The sequence below is a fragment of the Microtus pennsylvanicus genome, chromosome 4 (assembly GCF_037038515.1).
Source record: "Microtus pennsylvanicus isolate mMicPen1 chromosome 4, mMicPen1.hap1, whole genome shotgun sequence".
Lineage (NCBI taxonomy): Eukaryota > Metazoa > Chordata > Mammalia > Rodentia > Cricetidae > Microtus > Microtus pennsylvanicus.
In genome coordinates this window covers 84,945,892-84,962,754 of record NC_134582.1, presented here as the reverse complement: position 1 = coordinate 84,962,754, position 16,863 = coordinate 84,945,892, and the positions used below count along the sequence as shown (strand labels likewise).

The following is a 16,863-nucleotide window of genomic DNA, read 5'->3' as shown; positions in this document are numbered from 1 at the left end:
GAAAGGAACAGAGCCACACAATACAGAGCAGAAGGCTAACATGACACACAGAGAATCCATCCAGCACATATGTGACTTCTAGAAGAGAGACACAAACAAATCTGTCAAAGTTAGGCCCTCAAATTTTAAGTCTAAGTAACAGTGTCAGGATTTATTTTTTTGCTTTTTTAAGTAATGTGTGTGTGTGTAGCTATATGAGTGTATGCTCACACGTGTGGAAGTTCTCAGTAAAAAAAATGGCAACGGACCCACAAGAGCTGGAATTAGAGGTGGTTGTGAGCATCCATTCATCCTGAAGTAGATGCTGGGAACTGAACCTAAGTATTCTCCAGGGAAAGCAAGGGCTATTCACCAATGACACATCTCTCCAGCTCCTATATTTACCAATATTTATTAATAATACAATAATAAAATAATAACTAATTAATACAATGTTAATCCATCTATCTAGCACCCAGAATATTTTTAAACAAAAAAAAAATTATAGAGGCTGGCAAGATGGCCCAGTGGTTAAGTTTGGTTCTCAGCACCCACATTAGGGGGCTCACAACCACCTGGAACTCCAGTTCTAGGCGGTCCAACACCCTCTGGCCTCTGGGCACCTGCACACACATGGATGGTGTACGTGCTCATAAAATAATATTTTAAAAAACCATTTTTATGTCTATTCAATGACAAAGAATATACAAAAAGATGGAAAAGGCATTATTAAGCACAAGAATCTAGAGAAGTGCCAGGTGGTGGTGGCGCACACCATTAATCCCAGCACTTGGGATGCAGAGGCAGGCAGATCTCTGAGTTCAAGGCCATGCTAGTCTATAAAGTGAGTTCCAGGACAGCCAGGACTACAGAGAAAAATAGCCTCAAAAAAAAAAAATCTAGAATAGTTCTACTATGACAGAAAAAGGAAATTTGAAGGTAAAAAGTATATCCAAAGATAAAAAAGCCACTTGAAATGATAAATGACAATTGAAACATACTTAATTCTAATGCTGAGGGCACCTAAAATTATAGCCTCATACAGTGAAGAAGGAAATCCTAAATCCACCCATTCATGAATCACTGCAAAATAAGAACATGCACTGACACAATACAGCCAGGGACCTGAGGTGTAACTTGTTAAGTGAACCCCAAGGTTATTTTATCTTGCAAAAGAATCCTAAACCAAACTAAGGGCCTTACAGTTTATGGCTAGACTGAATCGAATGCTGTAACCTCAGTTTTTCTACAAACAGCTCTTGACTACACAGGCGAGTCATGCAGTTGCTAAGTATGACATAGCACTGATAGGAAATGCATGTGCATCTTTGGGAAAGACTTTTCTACTTTTAATATAATTAAGCTATAACAGTTTCATGCTGTGGAAAGGATGAAAAGGTTCATTTTAAGAGATTATATAGTATGAGCTTTTATTGTGAAACATCTAACTTTACCAGTGTTTCAGCAAGTTTTCTTTTGGGGTGTTGGAGGGTGGCAATGGGGAGTATTGATTTAGGGGTTTTAACTCTGTGAAATTTGAAAACAGGGCAATTGTTGGCTATGGTACTTACTAGTTTTGTAGTAATGTTTTGCTAGCCTGACTTTCCTTACTGGCTTTACTGGTTTTTATGTTCATGGTCCCTGGTGACTGTTAGTCTTCTTGTTTGGGCTGTGTGCAGAGTAGTGTCTCATTTGTGTGTAGGCAGTCAGAATATGCGCGTGTCCTTTGGCTACAGAAACACACACTGTGTGACAATGGAATGGGGTGTGGCTGGGAGTGGGATGCCGAAGCTTTAAGAGCATTTGTTTTTATTTAGAACAGTATTCCTCATCTTTTGCCTGCAGGCAGGGAAAGTGTACAGTATTTTTGTTTCTGTTTTACCCTGAATTTGTAAGTCTTTAAATAGCTTATATTATTATTATTATTATTATTATTATTATTATTATTATTATTATTATTATTATTATTATAGGGGAAGACAAGTGACTTGCTTAAAGTTGTACTTAGAATTCTTACTTCCTAATTTGTATATTATAAATATTGAAATTAAAATTGTATTACTTCTGTTTTGGAAAAAAAACATGCAGCAAAGGCACAGCTCAATCACTGCTAGAGAAAACATCACAGGAACATAGAGCATGCACAGCATGACGCCATTACGAGATGCTAAAAGCAGAACAAAGCACTGCACAGGAACACAAGTCAGACTCCAGCTAGAGAGACTGCATATGAGATCTTAGTTGAGACTGAGAAGCAATTCCAACAGGGGCTCTGGTTGGCTTCTGCTCACTGGGCTATACATTTTTTTTCTGAACATTCTTCTACATAAGTTATTTTTTCATAATCCAAACAGCTAATGAAATAAAGGCTCAAAAAGTTAAAATGAAAATGTTTAAATAATCTCTTGCTTTGCAACTATATGGCACTGAAACCTACCAAACATAAATTCATTTACAAAACATCTCACAGAGGTGCTTATGTGCAGGAGGTGAAAATAAAACAATGTCAATATCAACATATTTAAAAAAAACTTAATTAAATAGGATTACCGCCAAACAGTAGTGGTACACACCTTTAATCCCAGCACTTGAGAGACAGAGGCAGGTGGATCTCAATGAGGTCGATGCCAGCCTGGTCTACAAAGCAAATTCCAGGACAGCCAGGACTGTTACACAGAGAAACCTATCTCAAACAAAACAAAAAGAATTACTTCCCCCCTCCCCCCCCCCTTCCTTCCTCAAACCTTTCCCACCTACCCCCACTCTCGGTCCGTTTTTAGTTGTTTGTGTATCTGTGATTTCAGAGCTGACCACTATGTGTTGAACAGCCAATAAGGGGCTAATTTCTTCTTCTTCCAGCAGTCAATAGTTGTCTATAGTTCTTTGTCTAGTGAGGGACACTACAAACTTCCCCCTTCCACTTTAACGTGTCTATTGACATTGCCGGTGTTGCAGTGTTTTTTTTATGCAGCTATTTCTAGAAGAGACTGTTTCACGGGAGACTGCCTCATACTCTGGCTCTTATGATCTTTCTGTCAGTTTCCCAGGGACAGTGAGGTCACAGAACTAGAAAAGAATCTACTGTTACCACTTTGCTAGTTGAGCGTACTTCATTACTACATTCTAAATCTTATCTTTATACCCACTGACGACTGTAGCTACCCACCCCCATCAAAGAAGTCTTCTTTAAAGCAAATGGAGACCACCGTGCTCGCTTCGGCAGCACATATACTAAAACTGGAACGATACAGAGAAGATTAGCATGGCCCCTGCGCAAGGATGACATGTAAATTGGTGAGGTGTTCCATATTTTTACAAAACATACAAAACAAAGAATGAATGTTAAGAGCAAGAAAAAGGTCAAGTAACATATAAAGAAAAACCTATCAGAAACCATTACACTACTCACCCACTTCACCCCCAAAAAAGACTAAGTAGGAGGCACACCTGTAATCTCAGCTACGCAGATGGCAGAAGGAAGATTCCAAGTTTGAAGCTAGCCCAAACAACACACAAGATATTGCCATTTGGACCAAGCAACTCCACTCTTAGGCATACACCGCAGAAAAAAATATACAGCCGCATAAAAGCTTGTGCACAAATATTTACAACAGCGCTGATTGTAAAAGTGGTCACAACTGAGATGTCCATCAACTGATGGGCAGGTGTCTAAATTACAGTATGTCCACTGTAATGGAATCTGAGCCATGAAAGAGAATGAGGAGGTGAAATCTGAAAGTTATCTATGTCAAAGCTGTGCACAAAGGCTCACACAATGACTGTCTCGTTTATATGCAACACTCAGAGAAAGAATGCAGTTGCTCAGGACTGCAGGGGCAGAGAGAGAGACAGCTAAGGGTGTGTTTTAAGTGATGTGGTTGTGAGTAAAGGACAGGGCATGAAATTGCCGCTAAAGAAAACCAGGACAAAGAGGACTGATCTGAGTGGGAGAGAAAGTAAGGCAATAAGGGCCTAACACACAAATGAATCTGACAAGCATGTCTAAAACAATACTCGAAACTGGGACTTTGAAAAATGTCTTCTCTAGAGCTAGCTGGTAGAGTGCTTGCCTAGCATGCTGCCTACCATACCCAAAGAAAACCTGAAATAAACAAATACCAAATGATAAGTACACACACACTGGGAAAAACTAAAATTAAAGTACCCCAAGTCCTGTATCATGTGCCAACGGGGGCCACAAACAATTGAGCAGCTTTACACTTTAAATATGTAGGGTGAACTAGACACGTTACCATGGAAAGAATCCAAACAGGTAACTTCCAAACCATGGAGTGAAGACGAACTAAAGAAGCTACTAAGTAATGGAACACACAAGTCAACACACTGATGGGGAGCCTCACCCCACCACTTCCCCACACCTGCCTCTGGGACAGTTTTCCCGAGATACAGTCCCTCTCGTTTGTATCCTGTTGATGGATGTTCCTGAATTACAAGAGCAGTGCTAAGTGGCTGCCAAGAGACAAGAGGGCCCCCTAACCTGAAACATTGGAAGCTGGCCTTCCTGGAAAGTCTACTTACTACACCTCCAGGCAGTGCTCAAAATGTTAGAAGTCCAGCCTGGTCTACAAGAGCTAGTTCCAGGACAGGCTCCAAAGCTACAGAGAAACCCTGTCTAGAAAAGCCAAAAAAAAAAAAAAAAAGTTAGAAGTCCGAAAGCCCAGTGTCCTGAGATGACAGTCTAACCTAGTATAGCATGTGCCGAAAACACGGGGTGTCACAGTTCTTCTGTACATAAGTCCTCATTTCTCTGGGATAAGTATCTATGAGGGCATGTGATGGTACATTTGACATGAAAACCTATCAGCAGCCCGTCTCAGAGCCAGTGCTCAACACCAGCACTTTGTATGTTCCCAATGGATTTCTTTCAGCCAGTTCTAGGTAGCTGTGTAGACTACATTTACTTGGGTTTTCTGCCTCCTTCCAGGTACTCACAGCTGGATGTGGCAGCCTCCAATTGCTGCACCGTGACCCAGAGCTTTCCCTTTGGAGTTCCCCCAGCTTAAGAAAGTTTCAGCCTGCACCTCAACCTCTTTATAAGACCTTCTCAATCCCTCTCTCAAGCCTCAAACACAGCATAGTTATCAGACTCTCAAAAGTGGGGGCCGGGGCCACCACACACTGGAGCCTGCCTCTAAAGAGAAGAACAGAGCCAAGATAAATTTCACTTAGAGCCTCCCTCTCCATCAGCTGCCCCAGCCCATCTGAGAAACACTGCAGTCACTCTGCTTTAAATCTCTGAGTTCTAGGCAGGGCGGTGGTGGCACATGTCTTTAATCCCAGCACTCAGGAGGCAAAGCCAGGCAGATCTCTGTGAGTTTGAGACCAGCCTGGTCTACAGAGCGAGTTCCAGGGCAACCAAGCCTACACTGAGAAACCCTGTCTCGAAAAAACAAAAATAAATAAATCTGAGTTCTGGGCTGTCACTGTTGTGGAGGGGAGGGGTATTAACACCTCAGGAATGCAGTGCTTCTCAGTGAGTCTACTCACCTTCCTTAATGCAAAGGCCACTGTCCCATCATCTTCAGTAGACAGATCAAGCAGCTTCTGGTAAAATACTTCATCATAAGGCCCATCTATCTGTAATGTTTTCCTGAAGGAAAAGCACCAAGACCAAATAAACAGGATGATGAAGCTCCTGGAGACTTTCACTCACTAATGCATTCTGTATCACACGGCCAATCTAACAATTACATGCTTTGTTTCAGAGGCAGCTAAGAGACTTTGCTTGTTCTCATTAAGCCTGATTCTATACCATCAAGATCTTCAACAACCCCCACGGTTCAGGGGAGCCAGGCTTAGCCCTCAGCTGTTCACACACCCTTAGGCAAAAGCCAGTGAGGTACAAAGAGAACTGCCCATCAGACACTGCAGGTGTGAACTTGGGGACCACAATGCAGGCCCAGGGCCCTAGATGTGATAGTCAGAGAAGCTCAGGATCTACAAAGGCAGTGGGCTAACTGGAGCAACCTGTGGGACAACACTGCCCTCTGCAGGCCAGGCCCTGACATACGCATTTTGGAATGGTCACATTTTTAAGTTCTTTATTTCTGTAAGTGTCTTAGTAATGAACCACTAATCTCATATGGACCCTGGCACACACACATCCCAAAGGGGACTTCCTCAGCAGAGAGTTGGTTGTAGGGGTCTTCTGAAGCCAGGTTCTGTCTGGGAAGTTTGTTTTATTCTGGAGTTCAGGCAACCTTAACCAGCTTCCTCTGGCACCAGCCTCACCTCTCCTCAGGAAACTCCTCCAGGTAGCGCTCAACCCGGTTGTATAGAGGGTAGAGGCCTTCGATGTCCATCTGGTCCAACATCTGTACCTGGAGGGTTTTGTATAGAAGACAGCCCTTCGGTAACCCCGAGTGCTCTGGGGTGTTTTTTCCTACCAAGAACATCAAGGGAGAACGAGAGCAGGTTCATTATCAAAACTTGAAGACTGTGGAGGGAGACCCAGGCCTCAGACAGCAGAGTTCACCCTGGGCTTAACCACTAGGCATTACAGACATAGCCGGGGCCCCAGGCTAGCACTGTGGGCAGACACTGCATTCCTTATAAAACTACAAAGATGACTGAGCACAGACTACCGTTTGCACCTAGTGGCTCTACACACAAAACAGATGGAGACTATGCCTCTCCCCTTGGGCCTGTGCTGTCCAAACACTGACCCAGAATATCCTTTAACTCTATCCATGCTCTAGAAGTCACTTTATATGTAAGCTTAAAGATAGTCATTCTACATGAACTTCAGCATCCTCACCCCTTCAAGACCAACTGGGACCCTGTTTCCAGAGCCAAAACCCATTAAGCTCACATATCAAGAGGGTCAGGGTCTGCCTGCCACAATATGAATTAAGCGTGCAAAGTAATGGACAGTGGTCAAGACCATTAGCAAGGTCCTGTCCTCACTAGGACAGATGAGAAAACAAAGCTCCATCCTTCACTCATGCTCTCTCACAATGACGTGTACAGTATCACCTTAGCTGAGGTCTCTTAGAGCCAACTAAAGGAAAAGACGAGGGAGGGAACATGTCTATTCAGACACTCCAGCAACATGCTCTCAGTCACACATCAGATGCCCTGTGTCAAGACAGCAGGATGTCCATGCAGTGAATGTCTACCCCAATCATGGTAGCTAAAAGATAAAAAACTACGTGTGCTGACAGATTCATGCTATTTAAAAAAAACACTGGGTTACAAGAAAACATGAGTGCTATTTCATTGTTTCAAATACTGCTTACCCATGAGTTAGGTCTGTTTGCACATTAGTGTCAGAAAGGTCTGTGAGAGAAGACTCTGGTGTCACCAGATCACTTAGGTGCCAGCAACTATCTGTGTCCTTTCAGACACATTCTGGAGCCAGGGACCCTGAAAGCCTGTCCTCACTCCACAGTGTTCAGCCCAGTCACAAAGGACTCCTGGTCTCAGTTCTTGTCCGACAAGCAGACCAAGGAGTCTGCATCCAAAGTCAGGATGATGGTGAGAGGGGAAACTTACAGTGGATCACGGACTCACTGCAGCACACACACAGGATACAGGCAGTACTAGTGGGAACTATACAGCCCAAGTATGTCAAGCAGCTTAAAAACCCAGATAAAGGTGAAAAGCAAATCTCAACTCTCTGTGAGTCAGCTAAGCCTCATTCTGTGGAACCATTACAGAACTAGACAGCACCTCCAAAAGTGCCACAAAGCCAAGCAAGGACACAGAAGTCACATTACAGGTGCCACTCTGGCTACTTATGGGGAGGAATAGTCTAAGTGTACCTGTAGACCCACATCCCACTGGAGAAGGCCCAGCCTTACCTTGGTGATGTAGGCTCCTGCTGAAAGGGCTGGCTTCACAGACACGTGGGCCCTGGAGCCCAAGCCTCAGGGCACCTGCTCGGCCTTTGTCTGAGCTGCTCAGCAGTACCCTCGTGATAACACGCACCAGCTCCCGGATCACGGCCCTTGTGCAGTGAGGCCCACTGGCCAAGCCATTGGAAGGGAAGAAGAAGGGCTTCAAGTGGTGCGCAAGCTCCTTCAAGTCAGCCGCAGGGCTCCGAGCATCACCACAACCATAAATCAGCTCACCATTCTTCAGGCAGGAAAAAGAAGAAAGGGAGATGGATCACACAAGCTGACAAAAACCAGCAGGGCAGAGCACAAACAGAAGACCCCATTGTTTTTAGACGAGGTAGTCAGGGTTACTGTACACTAGCTCCTCTGAAGAATCCTACTCTCCATGCTGTATCACTAAGCATGAGTCAGAGAAAGTCAGAAACTTCAGGCCAGCACCCTGGACTGACACCATCAGACAATGATCTCACAGCATGTCTGAGCAAATACGGAGCACAAAGCCACAGATGTCCACAAATCCCCAGTTACTTGAGGGCCCAAGCAGTGTCTAGGGGTCAGATTAGGCCCCACAGACCCCAGAGTCGGTGATAAGAGAAGTGACCAGATCCCTGACATAGAAATGTTCCTGCTTTAAAACTGTCGACCTTCTTCATAGAACCACACAGCATTCAGACTGAGCACTCAAGCAAGGACGCATGCTGACACTGGGTTATGACAAGACCTGAGCTAGGGACAACACCAGAAGCATCTCAAGGCTCTCTGAATACATGCCTTCATAGTTAAGCCACATGGTGGGTCCTCTAACACCCTCCAGTCCAAGCAGACACAACATCACAGCACCTTTAAGGCTCTTACCAAAGATACCAAAGTTTCCCCAGAACTACGGCACAAAATGGAAATGCCTTCAAAGAGCAACAGCTAAGACACTGAGGCAACGAGTGGGTGTGTGAAGCTAGGGTCTCAGGAGAGCAGTAATAGTCAAGAGAGTAGGTTGACCCTGGGAGGTATGGCTATCTTCTCCCCATTAGATCCTGGGGTGCCTCTCCAGATACTCCTATCTAGGTGCTGTCCAAGGGACAAACTAAGGCACCGCTCACCATGCTAGGCAGGAAGAAGAGGGTGACCACAGTGGAGCTGAGTTAGTCAACTGACATCCAAGGTAGGGTCATTTGTGCTCATGATGAAGCTGGCCCCTCCTCCAGGCCCAAAAGTGGTCAGAGAGTCCTCACAGCAACACCTTACCCCAGCATCAAGGGTCTAGATTTGAGGGACATTGTAAATGTGAAATCCAGAGATAGAGTTTACACATACAAATATGGCCGTTCAAAGATTTCATAGGACATCTGGCATAGTCACAACCTAGGTAGCATAGAGATTCTATAACAAGGTCCACACTCTGAATCCTACACTGTCTCTAAGCACAAATGTCCAGATGGGATCACTGACCACAGCCAGGCAGCTTCTCCAAGCCTGGACCTTCAGAGCTTCAGGAATGTTCTGCTTTGCTGGTTTGCAGAATTTCAGGGAGCAGCGAATGCACAGCATCAGACAGAGAAGCCCGAGAGCTGCCAGGGCTCACCATGCTGAACTCAAGCCGGCACTGCTGCCTACTGCTTTAGAGAACACAACAGAGCCAGCTAGATGGCTCAGTAGATAAGGGTGCTTACCACCAAGCTTAATGACTTCAGTTTAAAGCCAAGGACCCACATGATGGAAAGATAGAACTGCAAATTGCCCTGTGACCTCCCACACACACACACACAAAGTAAAAGAGATCAATTTGTTAATAATTTTTAATTTTAAGCCAGGCCTTTAATTTTACACCTTTAGTCATAGCACTTTGGAGGCAGAGACAGGTGGATCTCTGAATTTGAGGCCAGCCTGATCTACAGAGGGTGTTCCAGAACAGCAAGAGAAACCTTGTCTCAGAAAATAAGACCAAAAAAAAAAAAGTTTTTACATTGTTTTTAAAAAGCCATCACCGGGCGGTGATGACACACGCCTTTAATCCCAGCACTCGGGAGGCAGAGGCAGGTGGATCTCTGTGAGTTCGAGGCCAGACTGGTTTACAAGAGCTAGTTCCTGGACAGGCTCCAAAGCCACAGAGAAACCCTGTCTCAAAAAACCAAAAAAAAAAAAAAAGTAAAAGTAAAAAAATAAAAAAGCCATCACATATCAATTTCCTTAAGCCAGGGGCTGGAGAGATGGCTCAGCGGTTAAGAGCATTGCCTGCTCTTCCAAAGGTCCTGAGTTCAATTCCCAGCAACCACATGGTGGCTCACAACCATCTGTAATGAGACCTGCAGGAAGAATACTGCATACATAATAAAAACAAATAAATAAATATTTTAAAAAAATTTTCCTTAAGCCACCTCTTGGGGAAGGGCTGGCTAATCTCTGGGTTCTTCCTAGCTGATTTTTACAGAAGCAACAGACCAGATACCTCAAATGTGGCCTGACAGATTCAGAAATGAGCTTCAAAGTTAAAGGGATTTATCTCCCTCCAGGATTTAAATACCAGGCTCCTAATCTCTTTTAGTTTTTCCAGACAGGGTTCCTCTGTACAGCCCTGGTTGTCCTGGAACTAGCTTTGTTGACCAGACTGGCCCTGAACTCACAGAAATCTGCATGTTTCTGCCTCCTGAGTTCTGGGATTAAAGGCACGCACCACGCCTGGCAAAGTAAAAAAAAAAATAGGGGAGAGAAGTCACTCAGTGTCAACCTTAATCTGATTCCCAGATCCCACTGTGGAAAGAGAACTGAATCTAAGGACTATCCTGTCTCATACAAGCAGCACAGCATACATGTGCATACCACAGATCACACATGGTCTTTTTTAAGAATAAAATTAATGCTGGTGGGAATGCAAGCTACCAGCCACACAGCCAAGACAGGACAGTACTTCCAGTTCACTAGTCATTTTCCCAGACCAAGCAAAACACGGGTTTTGGAAAGTCCATTCTCTGTCCTGCTCCCTCACACAGCTCCACGCTGCCTCAAGTCCAACTTGCTGTCCAATGAGACCATAGCAAAGGGGACTCTAGAGATGCATTCCCAGCATGGCCACAGCCACCACCTCCTGCCAAGGCTAGCTCTGCCTGTCCCCTCCCTCCTTCAGGCATGCCTCCTCCTGCAAGGTCAAGGCATGGAGAGCTGGTCTGAGGCAAACCAGCTTGGACACCCCGACATATCAGGTCACAGAACCTGTGGCCAGGATCATAGTGTGGTAGGTTTGCCAGGAATCCACCATGGAATGGAAACAGCTCTTACCTTAAATATCCTCAGATTGTTCTGCGCCTCCTGCAGCAGACTCTTCAAGGCAAAGTGCATGCGCTGCTTGTTTCTGGAAGGACAAAGCATTAAGGATTTAAAGGCAGTGGGCTGGCCTGCTCGCCACACATATTCATAGACGCGATTCCAAACTGAGCTGGGACCTAGAGCTCCCAGTAACTGTGGCCTTGGGCACATGAGGGGAGTTTGGTCTAGGGCCCAAAGTCAGTCATGAGGGATCCCGCAGTTGCAGGGAACCAGAGGCCAAGGTACACCAATCACTCAGAGTCCATCTAGCTCCATCTCGTCCTTCTAGATCCTCGGCTGCAGCTTGCAGAGGCTAGAGCACGTACGTGCTCAGGCATCGTGATCAGATGCCATGACAGACCTCTGGAAAAGGCAGGAAGTCTAAAAAAGGCAGGAACATGGGACCTCTCACCCTCCCTCCACTTGGGGGACTGTGGGACTGGCTCCCTCCTGCCCTCTGCCCTACTTAAAAGCAACTGGCACCTGTTGTCTCTTCCTCGTCGCCACTCATGCTCCAGACCATACCCCGGTCCTCCATCAGTGTCCCTGAACACAGCCCCTTTTCTCACCCCCACATGAAATCTACAGGGCTCCCAGAGAGGCAAACCCACCCCAAACAAGGATTCCAAACCACGTCCTGAGGTCACACTGCAGACAGGGCGTCAGCACTAGCACCCACAGCCAGCTCTGAAAAGGCTGCATTATAAACATTCCAAGGACAGCTCCTGACTCAGGTTTGATAAGTTATAAATTCTCAATAATGCTCTGTCTTACTGTTCGCTTCATAACATCCAGCCTTGGGGGCACAGGTAAATCAACCACAACTCTCCCTTACTGCACTGCCAAACTGATTTAGTTCTCACAGGAAAAACAGCAACACTTTGTTTTCTGAAATGAGCAAGGAGTCCTTTAGACAGAGCAAAGCCACACCCAGCTCACAGAATACCTTCCATTCCCCACTTCACTGAACCCCACACATTTACCACTGCACAGACCTGCATGTATACTCCAACCTCACCAACATTCCCACTTTACAGAACATACCCCACTCCCAACACTTCAGATAATACTTACAACCAGCTTACAGAATACAACCCAGTCTCCCCACAATACAAAATACCTGTCCTCACCTCACCTCGCCACCCCCAGGTCCTCCCTCATAGAAGATGCCCACTATCCCCACTTTACAGAACATGCCTCTAATCCCCACCCCCTCTTTCTCACATACTGTCATCAACACTTCACAAAGTAACCCTCAAAACCCCTACCTCTTAGGCTGTCCCTTAGCAGGCACCACCCAACCAAAACAGCAAATGAGAAGTGACTCTTACCCTGAGTAGAGGTCGAGGGGACAGTATTTACTTATTTTCTTCCACTTTCCAGTTGCTACCTGGAAAACACCAAGATAACATAGCAAACGCTTTCTCTGTGACTACCAATAAAGCTCACAAAACAGCATAATCTAAGATGGGCTGTGGCCTTGATCTGGGAGAGGTCCCAGGTGTACATCCCTATGTAGAAGCCCACTTGACCCCTCACCCTAGGAAACTCCTGCTACCCTTCGGTCTCAGTCACTGCCAGTTCAGCAGGCATGCGAAGGTCTGGTGACACGAACAGCAAGTCTTTAAACTGTTAGCAGCACGGGAAAGGACACTACACATGCAATCTTATGTTGCCAGAAGAATGGTAACTTGGCACAGCCTTTTGTGGGAACTACCAAAACTTAAAATGTGTACAATTCCAAATTAGTAAACATAAATCTAAAATAACTACACAGAGCAAAGAGGCAACAGGTATGTGGGCACAACATTTGCTGCAGGTATTAAGATATTTACTGCAGGAGGAAAGAATACAGTAAAGGAATGAATGAGTGTACGGATGCAGCCACTCAAAAGATGGACTAAAACATCACCAATTCAACTGGCAGAACAATACCTATAATGTGATGTCATGTTTGCTTTAAAAGTATAGTTACTTAAGCAAACACATCTTGAGAAAAACTTTACAACACGAAATCCTGAAAAATTATTTAATATGGAGGGAGCACTGGGCAGAAGTGCAAATAACACAATCCTATTGTATCTTTTTTTAATAAGATTTATTTATTTAGTATGTATACAGTGTTCTGCCTGTATGCCAGAAGAGAGCACTAGATCTCAATATAGATGGTTGTGAGCCACAATGTGGTTGCTAGGAATTGAACTCAGGACCTCTGAAAGAGCAGCCAGTGCTCTTAACCTCTAAGCCATTTCTCCAGTCTGATCCTATTGTATCTTATGTCTGCATGCTCCACCAACAAACATGGAAAGAGGCACCACTGCTTGTCTGTGTCTAGAACAGTCTGGAAAGACAACCAAACTAATACCATGAATCACCAGAGAAGGGAAGTATCCAACTATCAGTTATGAGTGAGCATTATTTCATAATTTTAAAATATATACATCTTAAACAACCTATCACATAAGATGGACATGGTTTTTACATGTAAAAACTAGCGAAATTTGCCAGAATGATAAATTCTGAAACCTCAGAAAATGTCTAAAGTTCTTTAAGAATTCGGGGAACTCAAGAAAAACAACTCAAGAAGTGGAGAGAAGGCTCAGTGTTTAGCAACACTGGTTGCTCTTGCAAAGAACTCGGGTTCCATTCCCAGCATACACATGGTCGCTTACAACTGTTATTCCAGTTCCAAGGCTCTGAAACTCCCTTTCTCACCTCTATGGCAACAGGCATGGAGTACATACACAGATGCAAGCAAAACACTGTTCATAAAAATAAAGTCTATCTTCTGAAAAAGAAAAAAAAATCAACTAAATCTAAATAAATAAGAACAGGGAGCATGACACTTTTTAATCTCACTGTGTAACCCTGTGGAACTCTCTATGTAGACCAGGCTAGGCTCAAACTCACAGAAATCTGTCTACCTCTGCATCTCAAATGCCAAGATTAAAGGTGTGCAACACCATGCCAAGTTTCTTTTTGACATTTTAAATGCCCTATTCTCATCCCTCTGTCTATTTTAGTTAGGGTTCCTCTCACTACGATTAAAAAGACCTTGACCAGCTTGGGCGGTGGCGGTGGTACACGACCCAGGACAGACTAAAAGGAAAGCTACAAGAAACTCTGGGGGGTGGGGGGCTAAACTGACTTAGGGACAATGGGGTTATTTCATCTTATACATCCAGGTCTATCATTGAGGGAAGTCAGGGCAAGGGGCAAGAACTCAATTGAAGCAGAAGCCATGGAGGAGTGCTGTCCATGGTTTACTCAACCTGCTTATAAAACCCAGGACCACCCATCCAGAGGTGACACTGTTCCTTGCAGGATAGCAATGTCTGCTATGGAATGGGACCTCCCACATCAATCATTAATCAAGAAAATGTCCCACAGGCTAAGCTGGTAGGAACGCTTTCACAATGGAGGTTCTCTCTTCCTAAATGACTCTAGTCTGTCAAGTTGACAAAAAACTAGCCAGCACCCTATCTCTACCACAAGGGAAACACACATGAGCCTGTTGCATGCATAGTGCAGAACAGCAGCCTGGCAATCTCCATGGAGAACACAAAACAGGGCAGGCACATCCACAGCCTCAGCCCTGAGGACTGCCATTGACTGCCCTGTCTCTCAGTTCCAGGAAGGCTGGACTTGCATGGTTGTCTTTACTGACCTGACTGAGAGCCCACCCACGGCAGACATATTTTCTGGAGCATTTGTCAAGAAAATCTAGAGGCTACCGTTTACCTTCCTTACACAGTGGGTAACCGTGGGGCAAGCAAGTATAAACTAAAACTCAAAAGAAAAGCTGGGGATGAGGATGCGCACAGAAGCTTTGGAAGAACTGTCCCTTGACCTCCACATATGTGCCTTAACATGAGCAGCCCACACGCACGCACATCTCTCTCACATACACAACTAATAATAATAATAAAATTTTTAAAACTTATATAGACATCACAGGAGAAGCAGAGCAGTCACTAAACGGTAACAAAGGAAGAGGCAGGAGGAGAAAGAGTTTGAATCTGGGTCACATGAGACCATATCTCAAAAAAATTAAAATGGGACTGGCAAGATGTTCAGTGCGATGCCAGGAGGTAGTGACGCATGCCTTTAATCCCAGCACTCGGGAGGCAAAGGCAGGCAAACCTCTGAGTTCGAGGCCAGCCAGGTCTACAGAACGAGTTCCAAGACAGGCTCCCTAGCTACAAAAAACCTTGTCTTAAAAAACCAAATAAAATGGGGGTTAAAAAGATGGCTCAGTAGGTAAAAAGCCACATAACCTGAGTTCAGTCACAGAACCCAAGCTAAAATGCTTTAGGTGCAGCACACGTGTAATTCTGGCACCCCCGAGGCACTGTGCAGCACACATGTAATCTCACTCTTGCAGCTAGACGGGAGGCACAGACACAAAACTCATGGAAGCTTGCAATCCAACTTAACCCGAATAAGCATCATGGCAGAAACAACAAGAGAGGACCCTGCCTCAACAGGGCAGAGAACTGACTCCTGACAGTGGTCCTTTGACTTCCTCACTCAGGTTGTGTACACATACACACCATACGCATACACACATACACACATACACACCATACACATACACACATATTAAAACATTAATAATTAAAAGGGGTTGGAGATAGGAGCAATATAAGGGAGGGTGAGGGTAGTATGATTAGAATATATTAAATATTCATATATGAAATCATCAAAGGACAAAAAAATTTTTGAGACAGGGTTTTTTTTTTGTGTAGTCATAGCTGTCCTGGAACTCACTCTGTAGACTAGACTGGCCTCAAACTCACCAAGATCCCCCTGCCTCTGCCTCTGCCTCCTGAGTACTGTGATTAAAGGTGTGCGCCACCACTGCCTGGCTCAAAGATCAAATTTTTAAAGATATTTTTTTCCTTTGAAAAAAAATTTTATGTGTATGGGTATTTTGCCTGTGTGTCTGCACACCTCATACACGTATCTACACATAGATACAAACACACATATCATTTAAAATAATAAATATGTAGTTGAAAAGAATAACTTAATGGAGACTAACTAGAGGGTTCAGTAGCTCTACTTAGTGAACAGAGAGAGAAGCTGTGACTGTTAAAAGTTCAGGACACCCACACCTACACCCACCAGGACTGTCAAAGCCAAGGACTAGGATAGGAATTAGGTGTTGTACAAGCTCACACTCCCAGGAGGCAGAGATCCTCAGCTACCTATTGATTCAAGGCCAATCTGAGCTACAAAAGACTTTGTCTTTAAAAACCATGAAAGGGAAAAGAGGATAAAGGAGAGAGGGGAAGAAAGAAGAAACAGGAAATAATCTCGTAACATTCAATTGGTAATTAAAAAAAAAATCTTCCAACATAAAAAACTACAGTCACCACCAGGTGACAGTGGTGTGCACATTTAGTCCCAGCTCTCAGTAGGCAGAGGCAGGCTGAGTTCGAGGCCAGCCTGGTCTACAGAGTGAGTTCTGGACAGCCAGGGCTACACAGAGAAACCCTGTAGTAAGCAAAGTCCTGGCATGAAGACAGACAAATACACCAAAAGTAAAACAGAGAGGAGCCCGTTGCCTACAGGCCCAACATCTTCGAGATTACCAGGACCAATACTTAGAGGAAAGAACAGTCACAGGCACTGAGAAAACCAGATGCCTATCTAATGAAACTGGACACTCACCCAAAACCTTACACAAAACAAACTCAAAATGGCTGAGATCTAAAATCAAGAA

The 16,863-nt window shown here is 44.6% G+C and overlaps 1 protein-coding gene and 1 non-coding gene across 6 annotated transcripts in view; one reads left to right on the top strand and one right to left on the bottom strand.

Moving 5' to 3' along the window:
• The window catches only part of Ippk (inositol-pentakisphosphate 2-kinase), a 68,085-nt gene that overhangs the window by 34,201 nt on the left and 17,021 nt on the right, over nucleotides 1-16,863 (bottom strand). For all 5 annotated transcript variants that reach the window (XR_012910365.1, XM_075969725.1, XM_075969724.1 and 2 more), the window contains exons 7-11: nucleotides 12,467-12,525; nucleotides 11,109-11,181; nucleotides 7,803-8,076; nucleotides 6,232-6,382; nucleotides 5,488-5,590 (exon numbers count right to left, since the gene is read on the bottom strand). Coding sequence is in view for 4 of the 5 variants with exons in the window: in XM_075969725.1 (XP_075825840.1) it covers nucleotides 5,488-5,590; nucleotides 6,232-6,382; nucleotides 7,803-8,076; nucleotides 11,109-11,181; nucleotides 12,467-12,525 (660 nt within the window). In the remaining variant the exon portion in view is untranslated. The remainder of the gene's footprint in view (nucleotides 1-5,487; nucleotides 5,591-6,231; nucleotides 6,383-7,802; nucleotides 8,077-11,108; nucleotides 11,182-12,466; nucleotides 12,526-16,863) is intronic.
• LOC142849144 (U6 spliceosomal RNA) lies at nucleotides 3,187-3,293 on the top strand. The gene has a single exon (XR_012910540.1). It is a non-coding gene; the product is annotated as a U6 spliceosomal RNA (small nuclear RNA).